This window comes from Scyliorhinus canicula, chromosome 5, assembly GCF_902713615.1.
Source record: "Scyliorhinus canicula chromosome 5, sScyCan1.1, whole genome shotgun sequence".
NCBI lineage: Eukaryota > Metazoa > Chordata > Chondrichthyes > Carcharhiniformes > Scyliorhinidae > Scyliorhinus > Scyliorhinus canicula.
In genome coordinates, this window is record NC_052150.1 from 87,185,097 (window position 1) to 87,208,608 (window position 23,512).

Here is a 23,512-nt window from a genome sequence, read left to right on the forward strand (position 1 = left end):
TTCACGTGATTAATAAAATAATTTTTTTAGAGCAGTTTTATGTACAATCCGGTGGATTCCTCCTAACCCCACGTACTATAATGGGATTATTCATTACATTAAAATATAAATTGATGCCAGATCCTGTCCATTATTTTGAAAAGTTCCCTGACATTAAGCGGTTAGGATCAAATGATTATATTGCTAATGAAAACATAAAGAAATAGCAGTTTTTGTAAGTAGAAGGCAGAATTTGTGCCTAACACTGATCAATGAAACCAGTGCGAATCAATCTCATATTTTAAACATGAACTTTTTAGCTCAACATATTTGTTTCAAATGTCATATGTTGAGTAATTTTTGCCTCCAGGGTTTAAAAGTCATGCAAGTGTTCCAGCTATGCTAAATAATTTGCTCCAAATACTAAAAGTTTCTTGTTTTTCTGGATACTGTCAACTCTTTCTCATACTAGCCTTTACCGAGAATCATTACAGCTGAAGAAAATTACACTCGGGAATGTTAAAGAGAGAAGTTTCATTCATAGTTACTAGAATATCCCTCTGAACTCTCACGCGAACCACCACTTGCACAATAATCCACTTAGATCAATTGCAAACTGAGATTTCAGGAAAATGCACAATTTGTGCATCCTCCATATGGATGGTGTTTCCTATTCTTTCCCCTGAGACTGGTCTCTTTAACCAGCTTTCTTCAGGATAAAAATTGAAAACGGGAGGTGGTTATTTTGTCCTTTTACAGGGGTGTAAAATTGGTGATAATAATTCAGCCGCTCATTATACAACTTTCCTGATTTTCACTTATATGGGCTTCAATGGAAATGTAAAATGGGAGGACTGTAAGACACTATCACCCATTGTACACACAAAACAATTCACAGTTACTCCCTATCGTCTCTTTACAATTCACAATAAATAATAAAAGACAAACAATTTCAATGGGATTATTACAAGTTTGTGGGGAGAAAAATTGCTTTCTAAGTGAGTCATGGAGAAATCATTGCCCCCTTGACATCATTAAGAAAGCTTCAATGAAGGCCAATGATCCCAGGTGACAAAGCTGTTGTTTTGAGACAACAGGTCCCGGTAAATTACCACTTGCTGGTGTTAGTGCTGGAATGTCTCATTGTCGAAATTTTGCAATTTGATAGCACCGATATGTTTGTCCACTAACAAGAGCTGCATACATATTACAGGGCTGCACAGAAACAACAGCACACAGCAGTGATTATACAAATGGTGACAACATCACCTTGTCATGTTTTCCATGGAGTTAATCACCAATAATCACATACTTCATGCGCATATTTGTTCTTGGAAAATGTAAATAATGAGGTGCAAAGTTAGTATTAGTCAACAAAATTCACTGAATCTATCATTAGCTAACATTTTAGTCCATGAACTGGTCAATACTTGCAGAATGGGAAAGATAAGCAACCAATTCACATTTACTAAGAAGAGCTACTTTAACAAACTTGGCGGGCGGAATTCTCTGCTCCCACGCCGGGTGGGAGAATCACGGGAGGTCTGCTCTCGCACCTCCCGCGATTCTCCCACCCCCACCCAAAATGGCGTGTCGCGTTTTGCGACACGCTGCTCGGAGAATCGCTTGGAGAATCATGGGCCGCCGTTTTTCACGATTCTCCGACCCGGATGGGCTGAGCGGCCTGCCATTCGCGACCGTTTCACGACGGCGGCAACCACACCTGGTCGCTGCCGGCGTGAACACAGCGTGAGATGCCCGTTTGGGGCTTGTGGGGGGCCTAGAGGGGATTGAGCACCACGACCGTGCTCGGGAGGGGACAGGCCCGCAATCGGTGCCCACCGATCGTCGGGCCGGCGTCTCAATGGGACGCACTCTTTCCCCTCCGCCGCCCCACAAGATCAAGCCGCCACGTCTTGCGGGGCGGCAGAGGGGAAGACGGCATCCGTCGTGACGCAAGCGCGGCTGACGTCATTAGGCGCGTCGGCCGCGTCATTCTCGGCGCGCCGGGCCTTGATGCCAGCGACAAGGCCCCGCGGCGGAGTTTCCCAGCATGGCCCTCCTAGCCCCCCAGCGGGGAGAGAATAGGGGGCCAGGAGAGGCCTCCGACGCCGTCGTGAACCTCTCAAGGGTTTGTAAATTGAAGAATAGTGCCAGTGGATTTTTAGACCCACAGAAATACAGAGGGGTTGAAATGTATTCATGCAGTGCTACTGCAGACTTACTTCTTTCTTTTTAATAAATTTAGAGTACCCAATTAATGTTTCCAATTAAGGGGCAATTTACCATGGCCAATCCACCTAGCCTGCACATATTTGTGTTTTGGGGGCAAAACCCACACAAGCACGGGGTGAATGTAGAAACTCCTCACGGACAGTGACCCAGAGCCGGGATCGGGACTGGGACCTCGGCGCCGTGAGGCAGCAGGGCTAATCCACTGCGCCACCGTGCTGCCCTACTACTGCAGACTTATGTCGATTCCCCAGGAGCAAGCGGGGCTGTAGCCCACTACCGGCATGGAGTTTGCCATTGATATTGTTACATGAATGAGCATCTACCCCAAAAACTTGAGTCCGTTTGGCTAATGTCAACTTTGCATCACTTAGTTGCACTTTCACCTTTGACTCAAAGGTTTGTAAGTTTCAACCCTAAACCAGGATTCAGGTATATAATCTAAACACGGAATTGTGTTGTTGGAGATGGCCTTGTGTCGATTATCATTAAAGTAAGGTGCTGGCTGCAGTCAGATGTGAGCATTAAAGCCGTAATGTAATAATGTTGGCATTCTGTTCAGCAAGAAATATATTGAACTGAATGGTCTTCTCTTAGTAAACCTTTCTGATATATTTTGCACCACCAATAATATTTTGATTCAAACGCAACTATCCTTCAACCCAACACCCGTTCCTGTTCTCCAGTTTGCCTGTAGCATTTTCAGGGAAAATACATTTCAGGCGATAATGTGCGACAAGCAGTGAAGAGCTTTTGGGTGAAAGTTTCCGATATTTTGTCAGGGTGTCAGGCTCGGGTTTACGGGGCGGATCTGATAGAGACAGCAAGGCCGGCTCCACAGAGTTCGGGGCTCTATCTGCCCTGATCAGCACAGATCTGTGCTCTGATCAGCACAGAAAGAATAATCCGCCCCCCACAAGATTTGGGACTACCCCCACCGCGGATGCGAAACTTGCCCACTATGGGGCCCCCCAGGAGGTCTGCCCAGAACACGTTGGTAACCTGCTGTGCCAACCTATAAGTGATAACCTATGCCGGGGAAAGTGCCAGGTAGTCAGGTGTGTCCCTCTCCCCCACGCCTTATACTTACCTTTGTGCCCCCAGGAGATGTTATTGACTGAATCTCGCTTTCAAAACCTGTTGTAAACCTTGCTGATGTGGCGTCATGTTGTCGATATTTGAATAGTCAAAGGGGGAGAACATGTAGCGGGAGGAGTCGCTAATTATATGTAAAAGCATTAAAATCTATTAAAATGTGGTTATCTCCTTATGTGGTTGTGACCCTCGTTACATCACCGACGAGATGCGTAGAAAATCAGGAAATGAGACCTCACCGGCTAGATTCTCATTTTCTGATTCTCGTGAGATTTTCATTCACATAAGACCATGAGACATAAGAGCAGAATTAGGCCACTCGGCCCATCAAGCCTGCTCCGCCATTCAATCATGGCTGATATTTTTCTCCCCTATTCTCCTGCCTTCTCCCCATAACCTCTGATCCCCTTATTAATCAAGAACCTATCTATCTCTGTCTTAAAGACACTCAGTGATTTGGCCTCCACAGCCTTCTGTGGAAAAGTGTTCCACAGATTCACCACCCTTTGGCTGAAGAAATTGTCCGCATCTCTGTTTTAAAGCATCGTCCCTTTAGTCTGAGATGGTGTCCTCTGGTTCTAGCTTTTACTACAAGTGGAAACATCCTCTCCATGTCCACTCTATCCAGGCCTCACAGTATCCTGTAATTTTCAATAAGATCCCCCCTTATCCTTCTAAACTCCAACGAGTAGAGACGCAGAGTCCTCAACCGTTCCTCTTACGACAAGCTGTTCATTCCAGGGATCATTCTTGTGAGCCTCCTTTGGACCCTTTCCAAGGCCAGCACATCTTCCTTAGATACGGGGCCCAAAACTGTTCACAATATTCCAAATGGGGTCTGACCAGAGCCTTATACAGCCTCAAAATTATATCCCAGGTCTTGCATTCTAGCTCTTTTGACATGAATGCTAACATTGCATTTGCCTTCTTAACTGCCGACTGAACCCGCACATTAACCTTAAGAGAATCATGAACAGGGACTCCCAAGTCCCTTTGTGCTTCTGATTTCCTAAGCATTTCCACATTTAGAAAATACTCTATGCCTAATTTCCTCCTTCCAAAGTGCAAACTTCACACTTTTCCACTTTGTATTTCATTCGCCACTTCATTGCCCACTCTCCTCTCCTGTCCAAATCCTTCTGCAGCCCCCTTGCTTCTTCAATACTACCTGTCCCTCTACAAATCTTTGTATCATCTGCAAAGTTAGCAACACTGCCTTCAGTTCCTTCTTCCAGATTATTAATGTTTGTTGTGAAAAGTTGTGATCCCAGCACAGACCCCTGAGGCACACCACTAGTCACCTGCTGTTATCCTGAAAAAGATCCCTTTATCCCCACTCTCTGCCTTCTGCCAGTCAGCCAATCCTCTATCCATGCCAGGATCTTCCCCTTAACACATCGCCATTCAAGCTGATGACGGATGTAGCCGCAAAATCATCCCCTCAGTTTGTGCCAATCGTCCCAACTGAATTACAAAGAAACATTTAAGAATGTAGCACTGAAATGACTGTGACAGTGCCACAACATTACTTATGTAAAACTAATACAAAATAGGATATTTTCAGAATTTGTACAGAAAGTCACAAATAAGTTGTGAATGACACACCTCTAAGTGGAGTTAATGCTTATTCTGTTTTTAAATAGAGGTGGCAGGATAAGTTCAACAATGGCCTTGAGGGGATTCAACACTGATCTTTGCCTCTGGGATTCAAGATTATTCCAGGTTGATTGGTAGAAAATCCCCTCTGTCTAAGCTGTAAGAGTTTCTTCAAAAGAATGGGCTCTACTGATTTCAGGCCAAATGTCTGCACATCGACAGCAATAATTGGCACATTCACCCAGACAGAAGGATGGTCGATGTATGAAGTGGAAACAACTCACACTGGCCAATAGCAAAACTCTTTCTAACTCTTGATTTTGCAGGATGGGTGGGATGAGGTGAGCTAAATTTTGTGTTATCGGTAACTAGCCTAAAATGTGCCGATAACGGGTGGCCAAGTTGGCAAAAGCAAGTTTCACCAACCAGAATGGTGATCTGAAAATGATTCCCTTGTCCCCAGTTCCTTTCCAACACCACCTGCCCCTCAAAAGATCACTAAAAGCAAAAAGACAGAAAAATGAAGTATTATACAGCATCATTCGAGGAAAAGGGAGCCGCAATAAAAAATTGCAATTTAATGACTATTCTGATTAGATTTAATAACCATTATTAAATAAGCTTCATTCATTTTTGAATGTGTATAAGTGAGTCAAAATTGAAGTTTCAACTCACTTGGAAGCAGCAGGCCTCTGCCAAAACTCCTTTCAGAACCTCCTTTGCGGCATTGTGACGTCACATCGTCAGCTCCCTGCTGTCTGCTTGCTGAAATAGCGGGAATCAATGCTTCAAGTACAGAACTTTGTGAAACACAGTACTGGTCATTTTACTTATAAAAATGGTACCAAACCAAAGAATGCATGTGATGACTTTAAAAAAATAATGACGGTTAACATTGATTCTACTCATTTGCTTTAAAGTCACATTCCTCCATTGACCAGTTGCCAGACACACAGGATGGATTTTGTGGCAGGGTGCGTTGGCACAGACTTTGTAAAAATGAATGTAAACCAAGGCCCAGATTTTCACTCTCGAGTGGGGTGCGGCGAGACTTCCTGGCTCTACAAACCCCACCTTTAAAAATGGCTGCCCGCATGAGGGGAGGGGTAGGGGAGTGGTGCGGGCTGGACTAGAAGATGGGCACATCACTTCTGGAATGATTGTGGAGATTGCCGAGTGCGGATTAAAAATTAAAACAAAAAACTGTGCTCACCCCTCCCTCACCATGCCTAATTCATGCCAGTCTACGCCAACCCCTGCCTCCAAATGCCGTGTTTGGGGGCCGGACTTCGGATTTCTGGACTCGTTTGCCATTTTCACCACAACAGAGGCTCTCCATCATGGTGAAAATCCAGGCCAAGATTTCTCTCAGTGGACCCTGGGATGGAAGGCAGTGTGTCGTACCAGCTTGGTTGATGCTTTCACACTCATCAATGTACTGACACAGTGCACAGGGCCAATCATATATTCATCACAGTATTCCTTCCAGAGAGCATTTGGGAATCTAAGAAAAATCTTGTAAATTGGCAAATGCATTATTCATGATGTAGAATTGAGATAGAAATATCCAAAAGCAAAAAATCAAGCGAAAAGGACATTTTGACACAGTTTAGACTTCACATATTCATACAGACAGTGGTGAATGAGTGGATCAAAATGTTCACAGGGAAAGGAAGGCAGCATTAGCTACTTCAAGTGGGAATGAGTTAATCTTCTGGAAAATATTAAGGGACATGAGATTCTCTGGTATTTTTGGAACTTTTGAAATGAGCACATACCACAAAGTCCATTCATCACCTCATACATTCCTACGTTTCTTTTAAAAAAAGTACATGTTGCAAGGCTCTTCGCAGTGCTGTGTGAAGCTGTGTATTATAGAGTAAACTTTCTGCTTGAAGTTCAAGGAGTACTGCATTGATGGATGGGTTATCTTTCAGATGATATATTAAACTAAGGCCTCACCTGGTTGCTCAGGTAAAAGGTCCTATGGCACTATTTAGAGATGAACGAAGAGTTTTTGTGGGGCAAAATCAAAAGTCTGGATGCTGAAAATCTGAATTAAAGACAGTAGCAGTTGAGGTTGTCAGGAGAATTTTCTGCTCCACTCGCAGCCCTAACCTCTCTATCTTTGGCCTCCAACACTGTTCCAATGGAACTTAATGTGAGCTTAAGGAACAGCACCTCATCTTTCAATTACGCACTTTACAGCCTTCTGGTCCGAACACTGGGTTCGACAACTTCAGATCCTAACCTCTGCTCACATTTCTTTTTCTCTTTTTTGTTTTTTATTTGTTTTTGGACAGCAGCTTTGGATGTGATGGTGTTTTCCCATTTACACCTCCTCAAGATGAGTTTTTTACTTGCTCCTTACTCCTTCCACTTGCCTTGAACCATCACCCTTTTGTCATTTAATGATTCTTGCCTTTCATCCTGTCATCGACCCTCCTTTTTCGTCTTCCCACATTCTTTCTCTGCCTCTGTATTTGCTTAAAACCTGTTCATCTCTAACTTTCTCCAGCTCTGACAAAAGGCCATTGACCCAAAACAGTTTCTCGCTCCACAGATGCCACCAGATCGGCATTTCTTTTTTGAGTGCGTCTGATGTGCTGGCTGACGGGCATATCTAAGCCAACATCAGTAAAAAAAAGAATCACTCATTCATCTCATTGGCTGTTTAGGGGATCTTGCTGCATGCAGACTTTTCCCTGCATAATAGTGAGTGTACTTCAAAAATTACTGATTGATGTTTGAATCTTACAGAACTGAAGGAGGCCATTCAGCCCATTGTAACAATGCTTTTTTTTTTGAAGAGCTATCCAATTAGTCCCACTCGCTGACTCTTCCCATAGTCCTGGAAACCTTTCCTATCCAATCCCCTTTTGAAATTTATTACTGAAATTGCTTTTACAGTGAATTCTAGATTATAATAACAGGGCTTTGTGAAAATAATTTATTTTCATCACCCCTCTGGGCCTTTTGGTAATTATTTTAAACCACGTCCACTGCCTCCTCCTGCCAGTTTCTCCAATCTACCAGAATTATACCTCCTATAATTTTGAATACCTATCTTGATTTTCCCCCTAACCTTCCTTGCTCTCTCAACACCCCAAGCTTCTCCAGATGCAAAGTCATCAGTGTTTTCCAGCACTTTTTTATTTTAATTACAGCCCCCACTGCCCCCCCCCCCCCCCCCCACCCACCCACCCCCGACCGGGATTTTTGCACCCTGGTCAGGTGGCAGGAGTTGGGGAATTTCACTGCTCACCATACCCAACGTGGCAAAAAGTGCTACAAATGGCAGTATCTTCCAAAGATCTCTCATGACCTCCACGTAAACTCCTGCCCTCCCACCCACCCTCATGGCTGCTTACAGCCCCTTTGCCAACTTAGCATCAGCTCATGAGCCTCATCCATCCTCATGGGCTGTTATAGCCTCAATTTCAACTTAATGAGAACTCAAGCCAACACATACCTCCCACTACCCATTTTCCATTGCACCCTCTATGCCAATTTACAGAATGCGCTTTTGGTAGACCTCAGGAGCCCTGCTGAGATGAAATAAGACAAAGTTCTGGTTTCCTATTACAGACTTCACTTTTTAAAAAATATACCCATTTATTCAAAGTCCAAGATGTGCATGTTAGGTGGTTTGGCCAAGCTAAATCTCTCCTTAGTGTCCAGGGATGTATAGGTTAGGTTATGGGGATAGGGCAGGGGAGTGGGCCTAGGTAGATCCTCTTTCAGAGGTTCGGTGCAGATTCGGTGGGCCGAATGGCCTCCTTCTGCACTGTTTGAGTTCTATGATTCTATGATTTAGCTAAGCCCATTCAATACATTTAAATCCCCTCAAGTACATAATCCCTGATAAAAGGAAACATTTGTATTCATTATTCACATCAAAGGCAGCTACTCCTTCAATTACACATTTGAGTTGTCAATTGAACTGTGAATCTGCAACCCCCCACTGTGATAATGATAGGTTGTGGAAAACATCCAAACATTATAATGCGACAATGATATCAGTCAAGATTGTTTAACCAATAAAAGAGAATCGTATTATCTACATAGTGACAGATTGCAGAGCTCTGAGATGCAGAGGGATCTGGGTGTCTTAGTGCAGGAATTGCAAAAGACCAGTATATAGATACAACAAGTAATTGGGAAAGCTAATAGAATGTTATCATTTATTGGGAGGAGAATTGAATACAAAAGTAGGGAGGTTATGCTTCAGTTATACAGAACACAAATGAGACCACATCTGGAGTTCTGTGTCTTGTAGTGGTCACCTTATTTAAGGAAGGATGTAAATGCGTTGGGCGCAGTTTAGTGAAGGTTTACCAGACTAATACCTGGAATGGGAGGGTTGTCTTATAAGGAAAGTTTGGTCAGTCTAGGTTTGTATCCGCTAGAGTCTAGAAGAGTAAGAGGTGACTTGATTGACTTATAAGATCCTGAGCGATATTGACAGGGTGGATATGGAGACAATGTTTCCTCTTGTGGGAGAATCTAGAACTAGGGGATCACTGTTTAACCATACGGGGTTGCCCATTTAAAATGGAGTTGAGGCAAATTTTATTCTCTTAGAGGGTTGTGGGTCTTTGGCTCTCTTCTTGAAAAGGCATTGGAAACAGAGCCTATGACTTTTATAAGGCAGAGGTGGATAGATTCTTGGTAAGCAAGTGGCAATAGGTTATCAGGGGTGGGCGGTTTGCAGATTTGAGGTAACTATCAGATAATCCATGATCTTATTAAATGGCGGAGGAGGCTCGAGGGGCAAAATAGCCTGCTCCTTTTTTGTATGCCAGAACAGATTGTTTACAATTCTCACAGATGCAGGCAGATTTTAAACGGATGGCCATTTAACTAATTTGACAGCTTGAATTCCTGCAGACCTTGGTCTGGATTCTCTGTTCCTGGGATTAAGTGTTGACGCAGGGCAGGATTTGTGGACTTTCACGACAGTGAAACTGGCACCGAGCCTGGACCGATTCAGTGACTGTGGAGGGGCTAGCTCCGGCGTCACGTGGAACACAATCGATTCCAATGAAAAAAGATGCGGGACTCGCCGGGACCGTGATCAACACTTGGGAGGCTGACAAGCTGCAGCTGCATATACACATTACAATCCCCACACACACCATCCCAGCCAACAAGATGGCACTGCTTCTGCTGGAGCATGGCCATCCCACTGATGGGTTGGCTAGGGCCACAGGGTACCTAGGGGAGTGCCCTGGGGGGACACCTATATGACCCGTGGCCCTAGGTTCACAGTGGGCTGTCAGTGGCGTACGCAGCAGCATGGCTGCCTTACCGGCAGTGGCAATAGTGTTCCGTGCCCGTCCACCCCGGCCCCACAGCCCATCTCCTGACCATACCCCGCTACTCCCCTTGGACCTGGCTGAAGCCAACTGTCAGCACACTATGGCAAATGTTGGGCACATTCCGTACCCCGACGCAACATGGCGGAGACCTACAGGGGCCCGGCGCGGAGGAATATAGGCCCCACCGGGATAAGCCTGCCCGCCAATCAGTAGGCCCGATCGCAGGCCAGACCACTGTGGAGGCCCCACCCGGAGTCGGATCCCCCCACACCCCCACCAGGCCGCCCACCGCAGCATGAACGGTGAGATCCCACCGGGTCGGACCACACGAGAACGACACCGGCGGGATTCGGCCGAACTCAGCGGTTACTTGGCCTATTGCGCGGGGATTCTCTGGCAACCGGAATCACATGATTCATGCCCCCCCCCCCCACCCCCGGCGATTCTCTGACACGGTGCGGGGTCGGAGAATCCCGCCCCTATTCTCCGCTCAATTGCATTTCCTGATTTTGGTGTCAGAAAAATAGAGAATTCCGCCCCCTTATTTTCCCTTCTGTAAAATTTCATAATCTCCACACCGTGGGATGAGGCCATTGCTCCAGTGAAAAAGGTCCTTTTGAACTTAGCACACAGTTCAAATGGTTCTTATGAGTTCAGTGTGCCCACATACGGTAATGATGATCTCACCCTGTTCTCCTGTGGTGAAAATGTGATCTGTTGGAAATGGAGGTGGGACTTCTGGATTGGAGTCTCGTCCGCCACTTTGGAATGTCCCTGGAATCTCCTCGACTTTGTGAAAATCCATGCCCTGGTCATTCCTTATAACTGATGTCCCTCATCTATGGTACATTCCAGTAAATCTCCTTTGCATCTTTTCAAAGGCCGTAACATCTTAGTCAGTGAAACATTCTGGGACACCTTCATGCTGTAACAAGGTGGTAACATGTGAATGATTGATTAGACTTTTACTCCTCTTTATTCAATTGAAATATAAGGCAAATAAACTGGAAAGGTAATTCTGTGAATTCAAATTGGGAGTTTGAGAATCAAATTACGAATTTCAACTCATCCAGCCATTTCAAATGTTTCAGAAATGTTATTGGGATGTTCCTCATCCACTTCTTACTTTTCCTTTCAATTCTTTAATTTCAAATTCATAACGAGATTTAAGCTACAGCTCAATCAATACCATGTTTTCAAATGAACTAAAACGTAACTAAAGACTGCAAACATCTGCTCCAAATTCAAGAACTTATTGATTTACTTCCTGCCATTCAAACCTTGACCATTGTAAAATTCTTCAAGTCCAGCCTACAGTTTTTGATCACTGGGTTTCTTGGCAAAGTTTTACTTTAAATGTTATGATAAATATATTAGTATTATTGCAAAGTAGGTTCTGGAAGGAATTATAGCTGTGGCCTATTGACTCCAAGTGAGCTGAAAATACTTTTCATTATTCAGTTGCGAAAACTTAAATCATGATTAAATACAACAACCAACTCTATATTAAAGATTTATTTCTTGGGACCCACACTTTTCCTCTTAACAGTGAAGACAGTCAAGTTGTTTTATGATCCCATTAGAAGCATAAAATGACAACAGAACGGTTATATCTTGAACCATTAGCAATCTTTGCTGTGGAAGTGAATTATATAAGGTATGATATTTTTCATGGAACATAAGTTCGTGCATTAAAATATAATTAACGGTCCTAAAACAATGTTGTTTATTCTCTCAGTATGCTGTTGGGATTTTAAGGTATACATTTACGTTGTACTTTGTGACAAGCAGCACAGGAACCTACAGTGTAAAATGCAAATCATTTGATTGAACCATAAAATAAAATCATGACGATGTGAAGAATCAGAGATTGATAGCCTTTGATATACAAGGGGAGATGGTGGGGGAGTGGTAATGTCACTGGACTAGTAATTCAGAGGGCCTGGTAATTACCCTGGAGAAATGGGTTCAAAATGGTGGAATTTAAATGTAATTAATAATCTGGAACATAAAGATAGTCTCAGTAATTGTGACTATGACAACCATCATTGACTGTAGTAAAAGCTCATGCAGTTCACCTAAATGCTGGTTTAGCTAAGTGGGCTAGACAGCTGGGGCGGAATTCTCCCCCCCCCCCCCCCCCCCCCCCCCCCGGGTCGGAGAATCGCACCACGCAGCCCCGGCTCCGGGACGCAATTCTCCGCAACGTAGAGAATCAGCGACATCGGCGCTGGCGTGGTCGGCGTGGCGCCGGTCGGGGTATGCGCCGACTCTCCGGCCCGGGCCGGCACGCCAATTCTCCAGGCCGGTTGGGCCAAGCGGCCGTGAACAAAAAGCCGAGTCCCGCCGGCGCCGTTCTAACCTGCTGTGGGCCGGTGGGAACTCGACGTTGAAGGGTCCCGGAGCGGCCTGTGGGGGTGGGGGAGGGGGGCCTCCGGAGTGGCCTGGACCGCAATTGGGGACCACTGTTCAGGGCTGGCCTCTCTGCCCCCCCCCGGCCTCCTTTCCTCCGCGCTGGCTCCTGTAGCCCTGCGCCATTTGGCATCGGGGCTGCCGCGAGGAAGAAGACCACTACGCATGCGCTAGTTGGCGCCGGCTCAACTACGCATGCGTGGACCCCGCGGCGCCGGGTTCAGGCCGGGATCAGCAGCTGGGGCGGCGGAGGCCGATCCAGCGCCGTCCTAGCCCCCTGTGGGCCGCAGAATAGAGTCCCGGAACGGGCGCCAACGCTGGAGTAAAACACTCCCATTTTTACTCCGGCGTCAGCACTTAGCCGTCCGGTGGGAAAATCCCGCCTAGGGGCTTTTCACAGTAACTTCATACTTGTGGCAATAAAAGATTATTATTACTGTCCATTAGGGAAGGAGATCTGCAATCCTTACCTGTGACTCCACATACACAATAATGTGGTTGACTCTTAAACTGTCCTCTGAAATGGCCTTGAAAGCCACTAAAATGCTTGCCAGTGACACCCACATCCCATGAAAGAATAATCATAGAATCATAGAATTTACAGTGCAGAAGGAGGCCATTCGGCCCATCGACTCTACTCCGGCTCTTGGAAATAGCATGCTACATAAGCCCACACCTCCACCGTAACTCAGTAAACCCAGCTAATGTTATTTTTTTGATGTGGAGATGCCGGCATTGGACTGGGTTGAGCACAGTAAGAAGTATTACAACACCAGGTTGAAGTCCAACAGATTTGTTTAGAGTCACTAGCTTTCGGAGCACAGCTCCTTCCTCAGGATCTCCAAGAAGATCGCTTATATAGACACAGACATTAAGTTTCTACAAAGATGCAAGAAAGCAGACAAGATCCCGAAAGGGATCACAAACCCACTCAAGTCGACCTCTCCGTCTGGACCTGTAAAGACTTAATTACCTGCAAAGACTCGCATTCAAAGTATCGTCTTGCATCTTTGACTTTGTCTATATATATGTTTCTGGAACCCACCTCTTCATTCACCTGAGGAAGGAGCAATGCTCCAAAAGCTAGTGATTCGAAACAAACCTGTTGGACTTTAACCTGGTGTTGTAAGACTTCTTACTTATTTTTCTGGACACTAAGGGCAATTTATCATGGGCAATCCACCTAAGCTGCACGTCTTTGGACTGTGGGAGGAAACCGGAGCACCTAGAGAAAACCACCGCAGACATGGGGAGAATATGCAGACTCCGCACATAAAGTGACCCAAGCCAGGAATTGAACCTGGGACCCTGGAGCTGTGAAGCAACTGTGCTAAGCACTGTGCTACCGTGCTAAAGGAGATTTGATGGCCTACATCAAATCCAGAGATGGTTTAGAATCCTTTAACCACGGGCATGATTTAATGAAACAAACGTCTCGTTTTTGACGGATATAGCGGGGTGTTTCCCGATGCTTACAGCGCCGAGAACGACGCCACTATTAAATGGTAATCTGCTTCTTTTTCAGGCGTCAGCGAGGAAGACCCCGCCAAGGCCGCACTTAGACCCAATTGAAAATGGTGCCTCAATCTCTCAACCACCATCACCCCCCCCACCCCCACCTCCGGACCCCTCAACGCCCAACTTACCAATTAGGGTGACCTCGAGCCGCCGCACCCCATCTCATGAGAGCAGGGAACCCCCAGGCCCAATCCTCAGCACGGGCAAATTGTCACCTGAGCACCTTAGCACTGCAAGCCAGGGTGGTACCCAGGTGGCACAGCCAGTGTCCAGGTGGCACTGCCAGGTGCAGGGATGCCAGTGCCACAGTATCGGGGTGCCAGGGTACCACCCTACCCAAAGCCTAACCACCTGGGGGCCCCCGATCACCTGGGACACCCACCAAGTGCCGTTATGCCGTTTGTGGAGACCAGTGCGAAACGGCGTCTGGTGAAAGCCTCCGAGGCGAGGTCATTCAATCCCTCACCTTGGGTAAATCCAACGCAAACATATTTAAGTGCGCTTAACTGCTCACTTGAATATGCAAATCTGACTCAAACCCAGTGAGGGCGAGATCCAGATTCCGACACCTCGCAACATTTTGTTCGATCTTGGGAGGCATAACAACCATTGTACATCTTGTGATAAGTCACCCGCGAGATTTACTGGCTCATTGCATCCCATGTTGGGCAGAATGAGGCCGTTAGATCACTTCACATCACACCGTTATGAAGGTGGAGTTGACTGGTTGGGGGTGATTTTGCACTAGTGTCGGCCTTCAGTGAGAACGGCAAAGCGGGAGTAAAATCTCGCAAGAGATCTCTGGCAAGGTCTCTTTTCCTGACTTTCCATACCCCTCACCGATGATGTAACCCACAAAGGGCGAGAACCTCTTTGTAACAGATTTACATACATTTTAATCTCATTACCGTGTTCTCCCATTCTCCCGCCACATGATCCCCCTTCACTGAATATTCAAACCTCGCCGATGTGACGAGGTTTACAACAGTGTGAAAATACGCAAATCAGCCAAGGAGATCCCTCCGGGGCCGCAATGTTAAGTACAGGACACACACAATGACGCCGTAAACCACACCCTCTAAATTACTTCCTTTAGAATGGCTCAAAATCTGGACTAAAGACCTGGCCCTGTGGGTGGAGAGCTACACGCCAGGTTTCAGTCGGAGCCTGATGCTTTCAAAAAATATGGGAAAAATCCACCCATAAATTACAGTTAATGGTCCCAGAACAGCAGCCATCAACAATAATGATTTACATATACCTAAATACATACACCCCACACAAATAAAAATGTATGGACTGGAGATCACTGTGGGAATGGGGATTGAGCCTCTTATAGGATAACTACTTTAACAACAAATTGTTTCTTTACTTTGCACAATTGCCATTTGTGGATCACTCTGCTCCCCCATACAGTGATAGCAGCAACGGCAATCAAGCATTGTCTTTAACTAATGTAAACATTTTGCTCACTCCACCTCAGTAGCATCACTGAGTAAAGTATCTGTTTCACACTGCAACATTGGGCAGAATTCTATGCATTGCCCAATGGCATGTTTGCGGTGAGGGTGCATTTACTCACAGTGGGAAGCTGGCAACACCAACACCATGCTGCCTCCACCCTGATTAAGTCTGCGAGAGGAAGACCAATGGACAGCCTTCCAATCCCGCCGCCAATTAATGCCCTGCCTCATCCTGCCGCTACTAATTTTAACCCATTGGTGGGTGTGTAGCTGGTCATGTGGGGAGCACGACAAGCAATCCCGGTATGTTATTTTATAGGTTCCCAGGGTGAGGTGGGTCCCTCTTTCAAACGTACTAATGCATGATTGAGAGAAAGGGGGAGGTCCCTGCTGAGAACTACCCCCATACCAGTGTGTTAGAAACTCCACTCTTCACCCGCTGCCCTCAATCAAGACCGCCACCCCTTTCCTGCCATCGCTCACTAATGGCTGAGTCTCCTCTCGATCCGAGGGTTCAGGTGCCTCCTGCGTGGTGCTGCTGACCACAAAGCAGCTACCAGCCTCTGATTGGCCAGCTGCACCTCTGCCCCAGGGGAATGTCCACCCTTGGCCTGTTAGGTGCCTGAATGGAACACGTTGCAGTGGGCCTTCTTCAAAAGAGGAGGAGCTGGGGTGGGGTGAGGCTCAGCAGCTGACTGCTAAGAGTCGTGCCGCCTCTCCAAGATACCACCCATCAAGAGTCAAGAAACAGTTCTGCACGAGATACGTAGTAAATAAAAGTTTGCAATTATTTCGTAGTCGGTAAACAAGAAAAGTGATTTCATCAACGTTGCCAGAATTAGCTACAAAATGTTACTGTGGTACTTAATTTGTGTAACTGAAAAAAAATCAAAAATCTACAGTGTAGCATTAAAAATTAGTTGGAATAATCTTCATTGGTAACAGATTGTGCAGTACTTAATCAAATTTCAAAAATCTGTTGAAGAGCATCTGGTTCTACAGCTCTGACTATGAATGGCTAATAATTATGTATTGTGCTAATCTCACACTGCTGTCCATTTGCTGCCTGCTACTGCACTGGCACCCATCCTTGAACAATAAGTACTTTAGCTGCAGCTGGCTATCCATCAAAGAGGACCCTGCCACCGATCTGATTTAATACAAAATAGATTTAGGACCAGAATAGATTAGTATAGATGCTGGTTTCCAGGAAATGATTGTTCCTATTAAAAAGGAATATTTTAAACTCCGAGCCAAGCAGCAATATGTATGTTTGCCGTTAAAGCTTTGAAGAAAACCGTGAGAATTATTTATATCTCTTTTCAAAGTTTATTAGCTATGCAAAGTATAGAAATATCTAAATCTTTCTTCCACAGGTATCTTATTACCTATTAACTTTTTAAAATTCTACAGACATTAGAATGTAATTCTGACTTGTATGCATGGAGCAAATTAAACGCAGCAAAGTGTTAACAGCTATCTGGCTTCCCATCCCTTTCCCTAACAATCTTTAGCTCTTACCACACAAGAAGACTGGTCCCAAACAACACAAGGGAGGGGCTCTATCCTCTCCATAATCTCTTTGTGTTTACAGTATATTTTATTGGCTACAACTGATTTATGAGTTGCACCAGCTCTAAGCTATGCATATTAAATTTAAGCATTTATCCGCCTGGCTGTTACAGTTTTCATTGGTAGTTTTCTAATCTTACACAATAAAAATAGAGGGCGCGATCTAACAAAAGTGGAACAGATTCCAGTGACGAGACATTTAGCCAGGTGTTTCCCGGCACTCGCAGCGCCAAGAAATACCACACTGTCTATCACAACACTTTTATAATCCGGGGCCTCAGCAGGGAATCCGCCCGCCGAGGTTAAATTTAGTCCGCTCACCGGAACTTTGAAATGGCGTCCAATCTCTCGATTTCCTGACACAACCCCCAAGCCCCAACCCACCTATAAGTTGGTCCTTGGACCTCGCAGCGCCCAGCCTCACACGTACAGGGTACCTCGGGCCCATCCCCGCCATGGGAAAAGTACCAGATGGCACCTTGGCACTGCCAGCCTAACTCCTTCTCCTCAGAGACCTTCGGTGAGCGCCATTCCCTTAAATGGGGACCAGACAGAATGGCACTTGGGGGGTCGCCCAGGGGATCTGAGCCCGAGGGTGGTTGACCTCTGGGCAGTGTGCCACCTGGGCACGATGGCACTTCCAGCCTGGCACCATGGCACAGCAGCTTGGCACCTTGGAAGTGCCACCTGGGTGTCAGTCAGCTGCCAGTGTCACAATGCCAGGCTGGCATTTTGCACGTGGCGGAGATCGGGCCAGGAGGTGCCCTGACTGTGTGAGGTGATGTGCAGGGGGGAGGGGGAGAGGGGATGGGGGGGGGGGGGGGGGGTAGCCCCGAGAGCTCCTTTATGGGTGAGTTGGGGCTTGCGGGGGGCTTTGGGGCTTGCACGAAGGGGTAGTAGATCGGGGCACCATTTTAAAATAGTGTCCCAATCTCTTCCTGCACTGAGCGAGCCGATCTCCTCAATGCAGGAAACAGGACTAATGCGGCCTCAGTGGGGCGTTCCCCACTGAGGCCCCGAATTGCAACAAAGTCCAGATAGATAGCATGGGGTTTCTCGCCACTGCGAGCGCCAGGAAACACCCAACTATATGCACTGTTGCAATTTGGTTAGATCGCTCCCTACATATTTCAATCAGATCACCTCTCATTCTTCTAAACTCCAATGAGCATATAGGCCAGCCAGCTTAACCTTTTCTTTTAAGATAACTCCTTCATCCCTGGAATCAGTCAAGTGAATCTTCTCAGGAGGCAGGGCCTGAAAGGGCAGCCTGGGGGTGAGGGAGGAGTTGAATGGGAGTCAGGGGAACCGAAAGGCCACTCTGATCTCAGAGGTGCAGGACCTGTCAGAGAGATTGGGTCCCACCGCTCTCAGTTCCAGCCCCGATCCGGGCGTGCCATGGAATGGCATGGGAAACACGATTTGGAAAACAAGAATTTCCCAAGTGCCATGGAATGGCAAGTCAGGGTTGCACCTAACCAGTTCCGATTATCCGCTGGTGGGAACACTTCGAAATTCCCGAATGGAGGACCCCAGCCTTTATGTCATCTTGGCAACTTATTTTCCTACCTACCTTTACGTTATCAGCGAATTTAGCATCCATATCTTCAGTCCCTTCATCCAAGTTATTGATATATATTGTTAGTAATTGAGGTCCAATCACTGATCCCTGTGGCACTCCACTAGTAATAACTTGCCAACCCAAAAATTACCCACTGTTTGCTTCCTGTTACCTAACCAATCCTCTATTCATGCTAATATTTTACCCCCTACACCATGAACTATTATTTTGTGCAATAATATCTGATGTGGAGCCTGAATGATTGCCTTTTGGAAATATAAGTACACCACTGGCGCGATTCTCCGAGCCCTGCACCGGGAAGGAGAATCGGCGCAACCACGCCATGACGCCCCGACGCCGGCTCGCGATTCTCCGAGGCGTGGAGAATCGGTGCCATTTGAACCGGTGCATTTGACGCGGCGCCAGCCACGGGCCGCTGGAATTGGCGGGACCGCCAATTCTCCGGCCCGGATGAGCCGAGCGGCCGCGCGGAAATAGCAGAGTCCCGCCGGCGCCGTTCACCCCTGGTCACTGCCAGCAGGAACTCTGCGCGAGGGGTCGGGGTGTGGCCTGTGGGGCGGGGAAAAGCGCTCCTTCACCGGGAGGAGCCTCCGATGGGTGTGGCCCGCAATCAGGGCCCACCGGTTGGTGGGCTGGCCTCCCCCTCCCCGGGCCTACTTTGCTGCGCGGCCGGCCCCTGAACCCCCATGCCATGTTGCGTAGGGGCTGGCGCGCTGAAGAAGTCCCCCGCACATGCGCGGGTTGGCGTGGCCCAACTGCCCATTTGGCGCCGGGAAGGCAAGCTGGAGCTGGTGTGAACCGCTCGAGCGCCGTGCTGGCCCCCTGTGGGGGACAGAGTCGGTCATCCCCACACTCATTTTGTGCCGTCGTCAAACGCGAGGGCGTTCACGACGGCGCAAACACTTAGTCTCCATTTTGTAGAATCGCTCCCCCCCCCCCACATCTACAGGTTCCCCTTTACCCCCTTGCTTGTTACCAGAGCATTGGTAATGATTATCAGCCTGCAACTCAGCAAATTAGATATACCACTGTAGGACAAGACTGCTTCCTCCTGGTTACAAATAACTGTACAATCCAGTTGATAAGAGTGGAAAACCTTGCAATTCTAGCCGAAACACAACTATGATAATACACAAGATGTGAGTTTTTTGTGAAACCATTTCAGGCAACCTCTCATGCGCAACTGTTCCTGAGACAATGTACATTGTCTTAACATATCAACAGGGGGAAATTGTTGCCACTCCCGACAATTGCTTTGGCAGTGCTCCAATGCCAATGTAATGTCAAATGGAAATGGAAGTACCCTCTCAGCCCTTTGACATGAATCTCAATGAAATTTTATTTTTCTGTACAATAATGTTATCTTTACGAGGCTCACTGCTGCGACTCCTATTCCTACACACACAAATGGAATCGTGTACAGCATTGCTATCAAAATGAACTGCTTTACCTCAGTATGAATGTATTCATGACTCTTTGAATTCAGCGCTGGTCCTTTTGTGGACAACAAATTAACAGCAGAACCAACAGCTTTATAATGGTAAGGAACACCTTGTGCAGGAAAATAGGAAGTATAGAAGCGAAGAAACCTCTTCAACAGTGAAATTAGGCCAGGCTCAAAAGTACCAGAGGGGGAGATGGTGGTGAGGTGGTAACGCCATTGGCCTAGTAATCCAGAGGCCCAGACTAATTCGCTGGGGACACAGGTTCCAATCCCACCATGACAGCTATTTAAATTCCTTTAATAAATCTGGAATTGAAAGCTCACCTTAGTAATGGTGGCCATGAATTTATCATTGATTGTTGCAAAAACCTATCTGGTTCGCTAATGTTCTTTAGGGAAAGAAATCTGCAGCCCTTACGCAGTCTGATCTACGTGTGGCTTCAGATCCACAGATCCAAAGTGGTTGACTCTCAACTACCTTCTGAAATTGCCCATCAAGCCACTCAGCTTCAAGCGTAATTAGGGATGGGAAACAAAGACTGGCCTTGCCAGTGATGCTCACATTCTGCGAATAAATAAAACTATAGGTCGCAGTGTAGAAGTCAACCTGGCATATTAGACTACTTCTTTCAGCCCCCAAAATGTGTTTTTGCATATTCTGGGCAAATAATACAACATTCCCCTCCCCTCATTCACCCCCTCTTCAGCTATGAAATGCTATACTGGCATTGGTAATCAGCCTCAATTATCCCCCCATAATTGCATGCTTTACATACAATATAACTGGGTGCATGGGATCAAGTGGGCGATACAAGCTGTGTAACAAAGAGACAGGAATTTAAGACACACCCACGCTGAGCAGACCCCATGTTCTCCCGGTGTCTGCATGGGTTTCCTCTGGGTGTTCCGGTTTCGTCCCATAGTCCAAAGATGTGCAGGTTAGGTGGATTGGCCATGCTAAATTGCCCGTTAGTGTCCAATGGTTGAGTGGGGTTACGGGGATGGGGTAGGGATGTGGGCCGAGGCAGCGTGCTCTTTCAGAGGGTCAGTGCACACACGATGGGCCGAATGGCCTCCTTCGGCGCTGTCGGGATTCTATGACGAACAACAAAGAGAAGTGATAACAAGTGGGTGGTTGACAGAGAGAAATGCTTCATAAAGAGTGTAAATGCCATACTTGATGTTTTGCGTGGTTTCATCATCAAATCGTGGGATGCTATTAATGCGCAAAGTAGCATCAGATTGTTCAAAAAATGCAGAATATCCAATTCAATAGATGGAGAGAAAGATGATTTGTTGTGCAAGAATGATTCTGAAACCAGACCCAGACGGAATCCTTGCGATTTGCCAAAGCCAAAGTGACTCAGAATGAATTTGATTAACTTTTTCATCAGATGCCAAAGACAATTAATTTGGTGGTTTTAAATCGCTTTTATTGTGGTTAAAGGCATCTTCGTACAATTACTTTATTCAATAAACCATGCCACATTAATTTAAAATGAATTCCAGTGTTTCTTTTTCGCATTTCAAAATGGCTACCACACTGGCGGGTTATAGGAAAAGGGGTAGGCCATTCAGCCCCTTGAGTGTGACCCACCATTCAACAAGATCATTACTGACCTTTGGACTAACTCCATATACCTGCCTTTGGCCCATATCCCTTAATATCTTTGCTGAACAAAAATCTATCTATCTCAGATTTTAAATTAACAACTGTTTTAGCTTCAACTGCTGTTTGTGGGAGACCGTTCCAAACCTCCACCACCTTTGATTGAAGAAGTGCTTCCATGTGGGTAGCACGGTAGCACAGCGGGTAGCACTGTTGTTTCACAGCTCCAGTGTCCCAGGTTCGATTCCCGGCTTGGGTCTCTGTCTGGAGTCTGCACGTTCTCCCTGTGTCTGAGAGGGTTTCCTCCGGGCGCACTGGTTTCCTCCCACACTTTCTGAAAGACGTGCTGTTAGGTAATTTGGACATTCTAAATTCTCCCTCAGTCACCGGAATGTGGCGACTTATCTTTATCTATCCTGTCTTTTCCTGTTAATATCTTGAAGACTTTGATCAGATCACCCCTTAACCTTTTAAATTCCAGCGGAAACAGGCCTAATTTGTGTAATCTCTCCTCGTAACTTAATCTCTGTCGTCCAGGTGTCATTTTGTAAACCTATGTTGCACTCCCTTCAAGGCCAAAATATCCTTCCTAAGGTATGGTGCCCAGGACGACTCACAGCACTCCAAGTGGGGTCTAACTAGGGTTTTGTATATTGATGAACCATCAATCGAACGCGAGACGAGTTGCTGTACAAAAGTTAGGCTTTAATAAGATAGAAGTTAGCCCTGCGGTCGACTACAGTAAATGGACGACCGCCGGGCGTTCTGGGTATTTATACCTCGATATGGAGGCGTGGTTAACTCAGCCTCTCGACCAATCGGAGAGCCGTCACATGACTGGTCTCAACCAATTGGTCGAGAGGCACATGACCGACCAGGGCCAATGGTAAGCTGGTGTTCTGCACCAATGGCAGACAGCTATGCAAATCATACCACCACATATAGCTACAGCATAACTGGGGATAGGCTGGGGATTGAGGGTGATTTAGAGATGTGGATCAGAAATTGGCTAGTTGAAAGAAGACAGAGAGTGGTAGTTGATGGGAAATGTTCAGAATGGAGTTCAGTTACGAGTGGCGTACCACAAGGGTCTGTTCTGGGGCCGTTGCTGTTTGTCATTTTTATAAATGACCTAGAGGAGGGCGCAGAAGGATGGGTGAGTAAATTTGCAGACGACACTAAAGTCGGTGGAGTTGTAGACAGTGCGGAAGGATGTTGCAGGTTACAGAGGGACATAGATAAGCTGCAGAGCTGGGCTGAGAGGTGGCAAATGGAGTTTAATGTGGAGAAGTGTGAGGTGATTCACTTTGGAAAGAATAACAGGAATGCGGAATATTTGGCTAATGGTAACATTCTTGGTAGTGTGGATGAGCAGAGGGATCTCGGTGTCCATGTACATAGATCCCTGAAAGTTGCCACCCAGGTTGATAGGGTTGTGAAGAAGGCCTATGGTGTGTTGGCCTTTATTGGTAGAGGGATTGAGTTCCGGAGCCATGAGGTCATGTTGCAGTTGTACAAAACTCTAGTACGGCCGCATTTGGAGTATTGCGTACAGTTCTGGTCGCCTCATTATAGGAAGGACGTGGAAGCTTTGGAACGGGTGCAGAGGAGATTTACCAGGATGTTGCCTGGTATGGAGGGAAAATCTTACGAGGAAAGGCTGATGGACTTGAGGTTGTTTTCATTAGA

General features: G+C 46.4%; 1 protein-coding gene across 6 annotated transcripts in view; it reads right to left on the reverse strand.

Annotated features, from left to right (window-relative positions):
• LOC119966112 (retinoic acid receptor beta-like) overlaps positions 1-23,512 on the reverse strand; it is a 279,552-nt gene that overhangs the window by 140,137 nt on the left and 115,903 nt on the right. For 5 of the 6 annotated variants that reach the window (XM_038797340.1, XM_038797334.1, XM_038797338.1 and 2 more), the window contains one exon: positions 5,578-5,667. The exons of the other annotated variant lie outside the window; for it this stretch is intronic. In XM_038797340.1, the coding sequence (XP_038653268.1) occupies positions 5,578-5,667 (90 nt within the window). The remainder of the gene's footprint in view (positions 1-5,577; positions 5,668-23,512) is intronic. 6 annotated transcript variants of the gene reach the window in all.